The 15,360-nt window shown below is 41.4% G+C and overlaps 1 protein-coding gene across 2 annotated transcripts in view; it reads right to left on the reverse strand.

The window, feature by feature from the left end:
* Window positions 1-15,360, reverse strand: part of LOC129708611 (bcl-2 homologous antagonist/killer-like) — a 36,581-nt gene that overhangs the window by 11,933 nt on the left and 9,288 nt on the right. For both annotated transcript variants that reach the window (XM_055654462.1, XM_055654461.1), the window contains exon 2: window positions 11,464-11,595. In XM_055654462.1, the coding sequence (XP_055510437.1) occupies window positions 11,464-11,557 (94 nt within the window). In that variant the 5' untranslated portion in view covers window positions 11,558-11,595. The remainder of the gene's footprint in view (window positions 1-11,463; window positions 11,596-15,360) is intronic.

The following is a 15,360-nucleotide window of genomic DNA, read 5'->3' on the forward strand; positions in this document are numbered from 1 at the left end:
TTCTTTGCAAAAACTCATTGCTCAGAATTGATGTTGTGTTTTTTTTTTTAAATCAGTAACCACATTTCAAAAATATTTTGACGGTAAAGTATATTTGAACGTCATAACAGATGCATGGAAGTCACAACAGAAACACAAGCCTTCTATTTCAATGCGTTGATCTTGCTGATAGTACACCCATATTTGGTAGGAACTAAGTAGGCAATGGTCCTTAGCCAATGTAAGGAGAGAACAAAAATTGTTTTAATAATTATATGAACTACAAATGCTGGTTTATACCAATGACAGACACAAAATGCTGTAGTAACTCAGCGGGTCACACATTCATCTTACCATTGGCATTGGGAAGAAGGTACAGGAGCCTGAAAACTGTAACGTCCAGGTTCAGGAACAGCTTCTTCCCTACAGGCATCAGGCTATTAAACACGACAACAAATATAACTGCAACAGACTATTATTATTATTGCACTATGTATGTTATTTATTGAGTATGTGGGCATGTGTATACACACACTGAACTTTTTTTCTTAGCCCGTTATGTACTATGTTTACATATTCTGCAGCAAGTAAGAATGTAATTGTCCTATCTGGGACATACAACAATAAAACACTCCCGACTCTTGGGTCAGGCAGCATCTTTGGGAAAAATGGATACGTGACGTTTCAGGTCGGGACCCTTCTTCAGACTCCGTTTTTAAAAAATAATTATTTGTTCAGCTAACCCAGCAGATCACAAATCAAAAGATGTATTTAACCAACATGGATCTGTACGATGTAATTATTTACATTATAACAACCAAAAATATTTTCAAAGTATTGAAAATGCTACTGCAAGGAAATCAAAGATCATTTTTGCTTATTACAAATTGTAGGCATTTTGCTCAACTTCACCACAGAAAAAAATCATTTCTATTCCTTCAGAAACAGACGAGGACGGGAAGCCAAGTATGCCAGTGAAAGTTGTCTATTCAAGGTTTAGAATTTTTCTTAAAGTATATATAATGAAGGCAAGTTTTGTTAAGATTTAAAACTGCATTTTAATGCAGTGAGCAACTGGCAAGCACTTAGTTCAGAATGAAAAAAAAAGTTGAAATAGGCACAACTATGTTCTACTTAGCTGAAGTATTGGACATGTCCTGACCTACCATGATTAGCAGAAAACATACATACTAGAATGTCTGTAATGCAACAAGTAATAAACAAGTAGAAGTGATTTTATTCAATAAACAATTAAAATAATACCCACTACATCTCTGGAGAACATGGACAGGCGACGTTTCATGTTGGGGCCCTTCAGACTGATTATTTGAGGGGGGGGGGGGGGGGGGGGGGGGGGGGGAAAGGGAAGAAGAGGCAGGACAAAGCAGGTCAGGTAATAGGTGGACACAGGTGAGTGGTGGAAGGGTGGAGTTGTTGGAACAAAGGCCAGAGATTAAAACCAAAGGTGTCAGACAAAATGATTCGGTAGGGTAAGGCATTGGCGGGAAAACCCGGGGGGGCCAGAGGGGACGTGTCCCCTCCATGTTTTCAGAGGTGGGGGACGGTCCCCCTCACGTTACAAGCTTTGTAAGGTATGTCGGGTTTAATAAGTAGTCGTCCGTTTCGAGTCGAGACGTTTGTTCATTACTGCAATATGCACTGTAACCACGTGTGCTTTTTTTTCCCTACTACAAATCTCAAAGTTTGGAGTACAGAGGCAAATAAATAAATGATGGGTCTTTGTCCCAAACATTATGGAGGGCACTGTAGCTTTGCTGCAGCTTGTATTTCTCCACCTTCTGCAATGTCGATTCTATGCTCCATTCATCCCGTACTGACCCACCCTCCATTTACCCTGCACCAATCCCCCCATCCATCCTGTAGCGATCTCCCCATTCATCTTTTACTGATCTCCCATTCATCCTGTACTGATCCCCTCATGCATCCTGTACTGATCCCCTCATGCATCCCGTACTGATCCCCTCATTCATCCCGTACTGATCCCCCATTCATCCTGTGCTGATCACCCCCCCCTCCATCCATCCTGTACTGATCCCCCCACTCAAGAAGAATGGGAGGAACAGTCTGAAGAAGGGTCTCGACCCGAAACATTGCCTATTTCCTTCGCTCCATAGATGCTGCCTCACCTGCTGAATTTCTCCTGCATTTTTGTCTACCCCCATTCATCCTGTACTGATCCCCCCCATTCAACACCATTGACATCCGCCGTTTTACAAATTTACATACTCCAACCAACACGTACTAATTCACCTGCCTCAATCCATCCATTCCGCACCGATTGCCTTCTCAACCTCCCCCACCCCCACCATCTATCCACCCCGCACTGATTCACACACCCCCTGACCCTTTTGTGCTTCATGGTCTTCAGAGCGAACATTGACTATGTTTGATAACAGAATGCAATCAAATGTGTTTTAATTCCCAATGTTATTATTTGTTTTGTCACCTTTAAACATATTACCAAAAGAACATTTGCTGCAGTTATGTCCTTTGGCCATCTCTTGTCAGTTAGTGTAATGTTTAACCTGTCAGATGGGTATAGTCGGTTTTAACAGCTATTATCATAAAATGCCTTTGGAAATTTCCTTGTAACCTGTATATTTTGTTATGGATAAATTATGTGGGAAGCAAGAGTGTTTCTGTGACAATAGCAATAACGACCCATGCTATGGCGATGTCATGATAATTTTCGGTCCTTCACAGAAAACATGCTAGCATCAATCTGTAGTGTGCATGGTTAAGCATATATGTTACCATGTTCCAGGATTTAGTGACACAGGTTGATCATATGCTGAATAATCCAACCACATTTTTGTTTGGAAGTGGAAAGAACTAATAGAAATTGCGTTAATTGCAATGTGTAAATAGAGTTGAGATATTGTATTATAATTTTACTGCATGTCATTGTGGCATATATCATGTCTTGATTGGTGAATATGTTTAGTTTGTGAGTTATTTGAAGCAGAAATAATATGTGAATGTAGACAAAAGTGCTGGAGAAACTCAGCGGATGCGGCAGCATCTATGGAGCGAAGGAAATAGGCAACATTTTGGGCCGAAACCCTACTTCAGACTGATGGGTTTCGGCCTGAAACATTGCCTATTTCCGTCGCTCCATAGATGCTGCTGCACCTGCTGAGTTTCTCCAGCACTTTTGTCTACCTTTGATTTTCCAGCATCTGCAGTTCCTTCTTGAACATGATATGTGAATGATTCGTTGAGCATAATTCCGACTGATAACTACGCACTTCGTCCGAGCACATTATCGCACACTTCATGCAAACAGTCTTAAATGACCACCTAAACTGTCATTTGGCGACCTAAAAGGCTGTCAAGGTTGCCCGGCTGGCAACAGGGGGAAAAAAAATTAAATGAAAACCCTGTATAGTCAACTATATGGGGACCCTCATCGCTCCCCAGCCCCGCACGGCCCGATTTTACCTTCTCCCCAAAATCCACAAACCTGACTGTCCCGGTAGACCCATTGTCTGTGCCTGTTCGTGCCCCACCGAACTCATCTCCACATACCTTGACTCCATCCTATCCCCCTTGGTTAAATGGCCAGTGAGCAACACCGGAAATTGGAGGAACAGCACCTCATATTCCGCTTGGGGAGTCTGCATCCTGCGGGCATAAACATTGAATTCTCCCAATTTTGTTAGCCCTTGCTGTCTCCTCCCCTTCCTCAGCCCTCGGATTGGCTCCTCCCATCCCTCAGCCCTCTGGCTCCTCCTCCTCCTTTTTCCTTCCTTCTCCCCGCCACCCCCCATCAGTCTGAAGAAGGGTTTCGGCCCAAAACATTGCCTATTTCCTTCGCTCCATAAATGCTGCTGCACCCGCTGAGTTTCTCCAGCTTTTATGTGTAGTCGACAATATCTACAGTTTTGCCCACATCAACCTTTTTGGTTACTTCAAAAAGTTCAGATTCGTAAGACACAATCTGCCACATACAAAACCATGCTGACTATCCCTAATCAATCCATCTACCCAAATGCACATCCATCTTATCCCACAGAACCCTCTCCACTAACTTGCCTACCACAGATGTTAGGCTCACAGATCTATAATTCCTAAGCTTTTCATGCAGCCCTTCTTAAATAGAGAAACAATATTAGCCACTCTGCAGTTTTCCAGCATTTCACCCATGTCTAATAATGAATCATAGATCAGCCTAAAGAATACATCTACCTTCAAGGCGTTGAGCGCTTCCTCAATCGTAATACAGGCTGTCCTCAAGGCATCCCCATTAACTGCCCCAAGTTCCCAGTCTTCGTGTCTTTCACCATATTAAACACAGAAGAGAAATACTTGTTGAGGGCATATGTCTCAGTCATACATATCTATCCATGCCCAGAGTTCACCTGGCCTACCCATCAGGCTTCTTGCATTGAAATAAATGTGATTCAATATACCACTCAGTCCTTGCTCCCTGCCGTGTGCCTGCCTATTCCGTTCATTGAACATTCATCAATGTCCCTACTGACTTCCAACCATATCCCTGCATTGGATCCTGCTCCCCACCTCCTCCAAGGAGTGACACCACCGTGCTTTCTGGGCTATATTGTTGATGTGGTTAACTTGGGAAAAGTTTGCGACATTTACACCTCGGAAGTTGAAGCTCTCAACCATCTCCTCTCTGAATTCAGTCTCGCCATTGTTCAAATACCATCCCACTATAGTGGTGTCATCTGCACACTTGTAGACGAAGTTAGAGCAGAATTTGGCCACACTGTCATGAGCATAACAGTATAGAAATTAGTATAGTAATGGGCTAAGGACAGAGCTTTATGGAGCACTAGCGTTAAGAATTGTCATGATTGTGGTCTATGGGTCAGGAAATCAATGTTTCAATTACAGGGGCAGTGGGGGGGGGGGGGGGGGGGGGGGGGGGGGAATCCCATGCCTAGAAATGGCTGGAATTATTGTGTTGAAAGCAGAGCTATTGTCCATTTCAAGTTCTATCCATTCTTTAACAACTAACGTTTTTAAAACATTTCATAATACTAAATATTTTGGCGATTTTGCTTGCCATTGCTTTCACACTCCGGTATGTTTTCAGAAATTCTTCATCAAAACATGAAAAGTACAATCGCAGTGTCTTCAAAGTGTAATGAGACAAAGCAATTCTTCATGCACCGTGCAGAACTCCATCATTTAATACTATTTTCTCATTTGAATAAAATTCATTTGCTTGTTTAATGCAAGCAGCAATAAGAATAAGCCTACTACGATCTGGCTGGGTGTGATGACTCACTCAGAGAGCAGCTCGATAACCAAAACAATGGCTGAAGCGTAGCTCTACATGGTTTTATTGTGAAGAAAATCATTAAAAGCATAGCAACATACAGAATACTTGTGGTAGAGTCGACCTCTTAACAGCAGAGCCACTGGTATATAAAGAACCCAAGAATCCTGTAACTCGTAGTGTATAGAAATTTGTCATAATTAACATGCAAAATAGTAAATATTTCAAATCACAGTGCAGAGGATTTTTTTTGAATAATAAGTGTATTTTTTTTTAAAGCAGGATTTAGGAGGAATGAAAATCAATATTCATCCAAATCTGAATATTTTCAACCATATTCATCCAAATCTGAATGTTTACTGAATCCATATTTTGCTGAACAAAACTGAAATAATCCCAAACATTTTAGACTCTCAGTACATCTGCAGCAAATATTTCATGCAAGGATTATGAAACTGTTTTTTGCAGCTCATCTTTTTAACTCAGCTCTACTGTGTTGTGGTCAAGGACTGGGCGTGGCAATGGACAACTCAAGTCAAAAAACACCACAAGTTACGAGTTTACAGAATAACCAACAAAGAAGCTGAATCATTCCAAAAATAATGACAACAAAAAAAAAAAACTGAAGTCAGTCAATGCAGGAAAATGAACACACATTTCCTTGAGCACATCAGTTCTACTATACACAAAACCACACCACTGTTTCAAACGTGCACAATTGGTTAAAAAACACATTTGATGCAAGCATATTTTCTAAAGTCTGAAGATAATGTTGGAACTTTCTGCCAGCAAGGATTTTTAGTCTATAATAATTCTAAGAAGGGAATGTAGGAAACCACTGCTCAATATTAAACGTGACCCTAAAGCAGCAAGCACCCATGTGAAAGTATAACAGGCATTCATTCAATCATATTAATGGATCTAACCAATGTATTAAACGGCGTACAGGGCATATGTGTGAAACATCTTATTTTTGCCAAGAGGCTTTGAAAAAAACGCTGTAAACAACCAACAAAAGAACCAACAGTTCATATTTGTCAATGAAAACTATAAAAATATCAAATGTAGAAACTGGTCAAAAACTACTCGTGAAATTAGAAACAAAAACTTTGCATGCCTGGACGCATCTGTCATGAGAAGAAATGCAATGTTGTTGCAGGCTCTTGATCTTTCAGAGACGGGTAAAACATAGGAGGTAAAATAAGTGCAAAGAGTTGGTCAGGCAAGTGCCAACATGACATAAGATGCCCGCAGCAGTTAATCTCTTTAAAGCTGATTTGGGGCTGTTCAGAAGTTGGGCGTGTGTAAGCAGTGGACGACTTGCAGTGTATATAGTCAGAAAATGCTGATGCTCCTCAAGTCTTGAATTAAGTTTCATTGTAACGGAGAGATCAGACTGAAGACATGTTGACAGGTTATAACAGCACAGGTGCAAGCATGGATGCAGGTCGGAGAGTTGAAAGGTGTGCTGCCAACAGGACAGCTGATCTACATTGAATTTCCCCAAATTTGAAAGGACCACATTATGAGCAGTGAAATTGGAAATTGAAGTAAATGGCTACTTGGATAGTGGAAGGGAGTCATCAAGGCTAGGTATGGCATCTGATTCATGGCAAGACGCCACATGTATGGATGGGTATTGGTGATGAATAAGCGTATCTTGCGATTAGTCACGAGGATGGAAAGAATTACTCCGGTGGCGATATCACATCGGAATATCAATATTTAACAGAAAAGGAACTCTATTCTGGGAAGGAGAAAGGTAACGGCAGAGGAGAGGAAAATGAAACAGTCAAGAGCTCTGTCAACTAAGGGAAACATACATTCAAAAGAAAGTAAGGTAACATTTCAGAAGCCCTGATGTGGAAAGTGGCAGGACATGCAGCAAGTGGAATATATTCCACAGGGAAAGCACTACGGGGTAATAAAATAAATGTGCTAGTGGACTTGTAATAGATGTTGGTCATAAAACAGCAGGTGAATCAAGGGTTGAAATCGGGGGAAAAAAGATAAACACTTTCCGCAAATACATTTTTGCTGCAGGTCAGAGAGTTGAAAGGTGTGCTGCCAACAGGACAGCTGATCCACATTCATTTGCATCTACGTTCACAATCATTGCCTACAAGATATTTGGATTTCACAATATTCAAAAGAAATACAGTGCTCGTATCTGAAGATGATGTTTTAAAAAAATAACAAAATAAAAGTTGGAATGAAGAACACTGGATTTAAAACTGTTATATGTTCTGGAACCACACTGCAGCAGTTGTTGAAGAAAATATTGCCCATTTAAAAGTGGCTGATGTGGTTATACCAATTAGCTGGCAATAGTCATTCTGATCCACCCAGACCCAAATCTAATCTTTATTTTGCAGATTTCGTACGGTTACAAGTCAACACGTGATATTAAATCGCACAGGTTTGTGTATTAAATTTTCTCGGATTGCCCATTTATATACAAATATAGAGACAAATAACAACAGACTTCAGACATACTACTCATACGCACAATATCATAACATTAATCTCCTGGGTTCCCTACCAAAGCTACATTCCATCATACTATCCCTTTTGAGTATCCAGAGAACACCATCACATTTACCCATCTCTACCATGTGTAAGGAATTGTCAAACATACATTTTACAAATTTGCCAAGTGTTTCTGTTTAACCCATCCTTTCTAACGATTTACTAATTTCTATTTCTATCTGTGCTTGGAAATGTTATTCACAGTGGACAACTAAATTAATACATTGTGAAAAGGTTAAATGCTTTTAAATTTGTAAAAGATGCATAGTGGAATACTTGACTAAGTTGTAGCTTATATTTCGTCTCAAGCAGGCCTTCTCCAGTGGATTGATAAGCCTGGGCTTGTCTCAGCTTGATGTATATTGAGACAATGACCAGTGCCGTTGAAATGTGTCTACCAATTGATAAGAGAGACAATCTCAGACTCGTCGTGTAGTGATGTATATTGACTGAATCTTGTGACCATGACTAATATCTTTGGAATGTGATTAAGTGACACACAGTATAAAAACACCATGCAAATCTTTGTGCATTGACATGGTAGTACGGAGAAGTCAAGTGTCTGTAGCTTACTTTGCTGGTATATCCCCGTCACTTCTGCCGGCTAATGATCAGTAAAGCTTTTAGTTTACCTAACGTGTTTGTGAGTTGTTTATTAAGAAGTAAACCTTATCAATTGTTTTGTTTCTTTTTTGAGAAACTCATCCATTGTGAGCATTACAGGTGAATATCTGACCTAACTCACTGCTGTAGTTTACTCATGAGCAATAAATAAAAGCAACCTGTACAGTAAAGTAGTCAGCCATAAGAGATGAAGTGAAGTGAATTGAAAATGTAAAAACTGAAGATTTATGAACTACATAATTAACACCTGCCATAGCAACAAATAGAGAGCAAATATTCAGGCATCAGCATTTAAATGATGACGCATTTACTAATCAACATACATGGTAAGTTTATGAGAAGCTTTCTCCCCAAAGTGCACTATATCACAAATACTAAGTAAAAAGGTTGTATGCTTTGGGATAAATAGCACTGTTGCCTCTCAGCTCCTAACCTGGGTTTAATCCAATCATAAGTGCAACCTGTGTAGAGCTTACACATTCTATGTGATTTTATACTTTAGTTTAGATTAGGTTAGAGATACAGCGCGGAAACAAGCCCTTCGTCCCACCGAGTCCGTGCTGACCAGCGATCCTTGCACATTAACAAAGGTTTCTCCCTGGTGTCCAGTTTTCTCTCACAAGCCTGGTACGTTAATTTGTAACTGTAAACTACTGCAATGTACGTGCATGGCAAGAGAACCGGAGATATATGTAATATATCAGTTGATGAATTACCGGCCCATTGCAAACAGAGGAATCCAACAAAAAACAAAGCTATTTATTGACACAATCGTAAACATCAAATATGGAAGTGAATCATAAATATCCTGTGAAAAGAGCTTCCACTTCCTGTTTCATTAGCAGATTGCAAGCAAGCCTCAGTATAAATTGAATGAATCATCAAAATAACCACAATTGTTTGTTTGCTTCATTTTCAGAGACTGAGACAACCAGTAAACCAACATTGAAAAGGCTGAGAAATACTGCAGGAGTAATTTAATAGAACAAAAATAGAAGAAACTGGAAACACTAAGCAGGTCAGGTCATATCTGTGGGACGAGAAACAGAATCAAAGTTTCAGGTCGGAGATTCTTCATCAGAACAGTAGACAAAAATAAGCTTGTTAAGCCTCAGGGAGGGTGGGAGAGGAAATATATCCGAGGGTAAAACTGGGGTTGCCATGGAGAAAGGCTGTTTGCAATGTGAACTCGTCAATGAGCGAATGGGAGCAGTTAGACAAAATAATGTGGGAGTTGCAAAATGCAGAACAGGATAAGCCCACCAGGTCCTCCACTTTTAAGAGGCAAACAAAAGGTTGAGCTAATATTACAGATATTTCTTGATTAGTACAGGTGTCAGAGGTCCTGGGAGAGAAGGCAGGAGATTGGGGTTAGGAGGGAATGATAGATCAGCCATGATTGAATATCGGAGTAGACTTGATGGGCGAATGGCCTAATTCTACTTGCATCAATTATGACCTTATGACCTACAGATGGAAAACTGAGAGAACAAGAAATCAAGCTACCCAAAGTTGTAGAATTCAATACACAGTCCAGATGACTGCTATATTCACAGTCAGGAAGTGATGTCCTATTCCTCCAGTTTGGATTGGGCCTCATTGTGACAGGAGGCCACAGGCCAACAGGTCATAGTGGGAGCAGTGCAAGGAATTAAAGTTGCAGACAATCGGGAAGCTCAAGGTCACCACTGCAGAGAGACTGCTTGCTTTCCACTGAACAATCACTCTTTGCATTTAGTTTTACCAATATGGGAGAGACAACATTGCAAACACTAACAAGAAATGCAAGTGAATCATTGCTTCTCCTGGAAAGAATAGTTGGGTCCCAGGATGGATTGATGGGAGGGAAAGAAGAGGACAAATATTGCATTGCTTGCAGTTGCAAGGGAATGCATGAAAGACATTGCTTGGTGTGAACACAAGGATCAACCGTAATGTCAAAGAGAACAGTTCCTGTGAAGCGCTAAAGGAGAGGTAAAGATGTATCCGGTGGTGCAATCTTTTGGAATGTGCCAGAAACTGTGGACAATGATCTGCTGAGTGCAGAGGCTGGTGGGGTGCAAGCAAGTGGGGTACAAGCCAGCAACCATGGGGAACCGTATCCTCCTCCAACCCCAACCCCAGAAGAGAGGGAATGAGAGCAGAGATAAAGAAAGAGGATGAGATGTGGCAAGAGCTTTGTTAACAATGATTTTAGTTTGTTTTGGTTTATTGTTATATGTAGCAAAATATAATTGAAACATTTGTTTTGCGTGCTGTACAGTCAAAACAGAGGGCAGGAAATTGGCAGTAAAAGTGATGAAACTATCGAGTTCTGCACGAGTGCAAGAGAGCACATCAATGTAGTCTCGATGTACTGGGAATAAATATTGAGATCGTAGGCCTAGGTAGAACTGAAACAAAGAGCATTCACAATCCCACAGAGAGACAGGCGTATGTGCCCATAGATACATTTTCAATCTGGAGGAAATGAAGAGTTAAGGGAGCTCTCCAGTGTGAGAATGAGTTCAGCGAGGCTAAAGAAAGAACTGCAGATGCTGGAAAAATCGAAGGTGGACAAAAAAATGCTAGAGAAACTCAGCGAGTGAGGCAGCATCTAAGGAGCGAAGGAATAGGCGACGTCACCTTTTCCTTCGATCCACAGATACTGCCTCACCCGCTGAGTTTATCCAGCATTTTTGTCTACCTTCAGCAAGGCTTACAACTCTTCCAAAGAGATCAGTTAAATAGCAAATTGGTTTCCACAAATAAGTGCCGACCATTCCAAGAATTGTATATCAGCAATAAGGCAGCATCTACTGAACATACACGCCCATTCTTTATATATCAGGGTGAACTTCAACAACCTATCACACAAAAGACAAATTAAAATGAGATTTTAATTGACTATGTGAAACTATACAACTGGTTTAATTTCTTAATGCTGACTTTCGCAAAGGATGTACCTCGTTTTATTTGCTCCTCTACCATTGGATCAAGAAACAAGGTTATTCAGACCCCTACCTACTTGCAGTGGATCTACATTTATGGCACCTTTGTAGAACTACTAAAAGGCTAACACTCACCAGTCACGTGCTGTGATCGGCTTTTGCAGTGATTTGTGTGTGTTTTGTCCGGGTTTGTTCGAAAAGGTTCATCATCGCTGCCACCCGAAGCCATGGCGTAGCCCAGGGAGCCAAATAGCTGCAATTAGCCTCCTAAAGAAAGAAAATAAGTTAAGTAAACACAAAGGAAACATTTGCCACCTCTTCCTACCATCACTCACTTGCAGTATTCATAGAGAAAATTGCCAAATATTCACTATATTGCAACTGAGGGTCAAGGGAAAAAAATGTACATGTGCACAAGGGCAAGCATAACTCGAAACAGGTGAATAGTTGTTCAATACTTGCCATCCAGTTTGAGCAACAGACACTGTTGGTGATAAACGTATCAGCACTACAGAATAATTGAGCATCAGCAATGGGGAAGTCTGGCCGAAAGACTAATTTTTGCAAAATATTTTATACTTTTAATATATAAATTCACTTTCTAAAGGAAATTGTAATAATCTGCACTTCATGTCTCGAATCCAAAGTAAAGGATAGAAAAGGTGGTCAGTTTCTTTCTGCTAGTGTGTATTGTAAATTGATGCTTCCTGATAAATTCTTCAACAGTTTTCTCAAATAATTACACTTTGCATAAACCGCAATGAAACTGGGTTAATTATCAGGCCAAACATCTTAAAAAGATAATACTTGCCAAGCTTCATTCTCACTTTTCAATATATTTCTGCAAACCTATTTAAAAGTGGTCAAAGCAATGCCAGCTCTCCAGTATCTCCCACCACAGCTTTGAAAATTATTTCCTTTCAAATATTTTGGTCAGATAGATTGCACTACAACCTTTGCACCATTTTGCTGTTTTGCATTCATTGTATTTATCGTTGAATCTGTCATGGCAACACACGGTTTACCCCATGTGTTTCAAGCAAGTTCAATATTTGGCTCATCGGGCAACATTTGACGTGCTCCCTGTCCACCGCTGGTACCTCAACTCCCACTCACTGAAAGATAATGCACTCACTTCAACTGACTCAGCGGAGTGCAGAAAACACTATGCAATACAGTAAAAGTGAATGTGGTTTTCAAAATTGTCAGGCAACCGACTTTAACTAAATAGTTCACCCACGTGTGCCCAACAACACAAACTAGTGCTCATTAAAGGTAATGGAGATGGCAACGGTTTATTTAACATCAGCCTGAATGATGCTGCTTAGAAATCCAAATCATCAATAAAATCCAAAAAAGTAACAGCGCTTTGCCCAAATTTTTTTTTTCACCATTTCCTGCCTAGACAATTTTCTATCCATGCTGCTCCAACGCATTGACTTCAATCCTGATGACAGGTCTATTATAAAGCACTTTACCGAATGCTATTCTGGCGCCGTCCAGTTGGGTATGGCTGCCCTGCCTGCAGCTGACCGACTTTTCACTTTTTAAATTTTTTTTTTAGCATGTTAAGATAGTGTTTTGTTTTAGAGGTCTAGTCTTTTTATGTGGGGGGGGGGGAGGGGGAAACTGCTTTTCCTATTCCCTACCTGGTCAGGGAGGTGGCTTTCCTCCGAGCAGCATCTCGACACATCCTCGCGGCCTACCATCGTGTCTGGAGCGGCTTTTCCTGAGGGGACCGGCCAGAACCACGGCTTTGGCGGCGGCACAGCGCTGGAGCGCTATTGCGAAGTGGGCGATGCCTTGCCCAGGTCACCGCACTGGAGCTCCAGTGTGCTGGGTCCGCCAATTGAATATTGCGGAGCTGCGGGTCTGTGGATCGGCCAGCCGCCGGCGGCAGCGCTGACATTGACATCGTGGAGGCTGGGATCTCTCGCCGAGATCGCCAGTGGTGGAGCTCCGTCCAGAAGGAGCCAGTGGGTTCGGAAGCCGCGGTCTCCGGTAAGGAAGCGGCCGTTCCAGGTATCCCAAGCCGCAGAGAGGGTTCTCCCGACGCCGGAGCACCATCACCTGTCGAGAAGGGCCTGAAACATCGGGCTGCCGTAGCGGCGACCTCAATAGGCCCGACTATTGGTGGACAAGGGGATGGGGCTGGACTTTGTGCCTTCCCCCACAGTGGGAACCATTGTGGGGGAATTTTTTTTTAATGTTTAATGTTAAACTCCTGTTATGTTGTATTCTTATTAATGTGCTGCAATGGCAACTCAGATTTCACTACACCAATTGGTGTGTGACAATAAATGAACCTTTGAAATCCATATATGCCACATAAACAGAACAGTACAGCAATGGGACAGGTCCGATGGCACACAATGTCCGTGCTGAATATGATACAAGACAAATTCTTATCTATCCGCACATAATCCATATCCTTCCATGCGCCTATCCAAACGTCTCTTAAATGCCACTATCGTATCTGCCTCCAACACCACCCCCAGCAGAGTGTTCCAGGCATTCACCCTCCTATATCCAAAAATATATGCCCCGTACATCTCCTTCAAACCTTGCCCCTTTCACTTTAAAGCCTCCAGTATTTGATATTTCCATCCTGGGAAAAAGATTGATTGTCGACCCTATCTACACCTCATAATTGTATATAGGGTGATTTCACGAAAGGTCAATAATGCCTTAGTTTTGATGAAATGCAGTGAGCAAACGCGATAATTCCCGATATTTTCTATCTTTATATCTGCACGGCCAACAACTTCCGCTATTATTTTCCCTTCAGCTCTCTCTCTTCTCTTTACCTTTGTTTTTCTTAATCTTTGGAACTCTAAAGTAGGATAGCTGTGTCTCACGGTCACCCCGACTTGCACAGTTATTTACAGCGCAAAAACTAACCGTTTTCGCGGTTTTTAAACAGGTTTGAAAGTACCAGTTTCTAGCATCAATAACATGTACCGGAAGTGACGTATGTACCCCAGTTGGATTTTGCGGCTCTGTGCGTGAAGACCTATGACCCAGTGACCTTTCACCCTATAATCACCCTATACTTCTATCAGGCCTTCCCTTCAACTCCAGCATTCCAGAGAAAACATTCCAAGTCTGCCCAACTTCTCCATGTTGCTACAATTCGATACGATCGAACTTTACTTATCTCAGGAGAGAAATTGGTTTATCAACACTATCATCCGATTCCATCTTCTTGAATCTTGCAGACGCTTCCTTTATCTTTTTGATAAAATTTACATCCTCTCGGTTATCAAAAGCTCCCATACTTTGCCATCCTTACAGGAACATGCCAGTCCTGAAATATGATCAACAGCCCTTTAAACAACTCCCACGTGCAAGATGTGGACTTACCAAATAACATCTGCTCCCATCCTTCTGCTTAATAATGTTATAAATTGTCTTACTCAAATTCAGTAACTTCCCGCAAGGTCCAGACTCATCCCTATGCAAAACAATCTTAAAACTTATGTTGTGATCACTATCCCCCAAATGCTCTTCGATTGAAACACTGGTCACCTAGCTATGCCCATTTCCCAACACAAGATCCACAATGTTCCCTATCGGGTTGTAATACCCACAGTGTATTTCAGGTTGTACTATCTGCATACTATTTCAGGAAACTCTCTTGGATACACCTAGCAAATTCTACCCCGTCTTAGCCTTTGGCACTGTGCATGTTCCATTTAATATTGGAGAACTTTGAGTCACTTATTAAGACAATCCTTCTGCTTTGGCAGATCTCAGTAACCTGTCTCCGCATCTGTTCCTCTATCACCTGCTAGCTATTAGAGGGCTTAAAGTACAACCCTATTCAAGTGCTAGTACCTTTCTTACTTTTGAGCTCTACTCATATCGCCTCAGCGAACAAACTCTCCAGAATGTCCTCTTGGAGTGCTACAATGAAGTCTCCCTGATTAGTAGAGCAATTCCTCCACCACCATTCCCTTCCTCTATCACATCTGAAACATTGAGCTGCCTGTTGTCTCTCCCACAACCACTTTTCCGCCATGGCCTCAGCAT

Source organism: Leucoraja erinacea, chromosome 24, assembly GCF_028641065.1.
Source record: "Leucoraja erinacea ecotype New England chromosome 24, Leri_hhj_1, whole genome shotgun sequence".
Lineage (NCBI taxonomy): Eukaryota > Metazoa > Chordata > Chondrichthyes > Rajiformes > Rajidae > Leucoraja > Leucoraja erinaceus.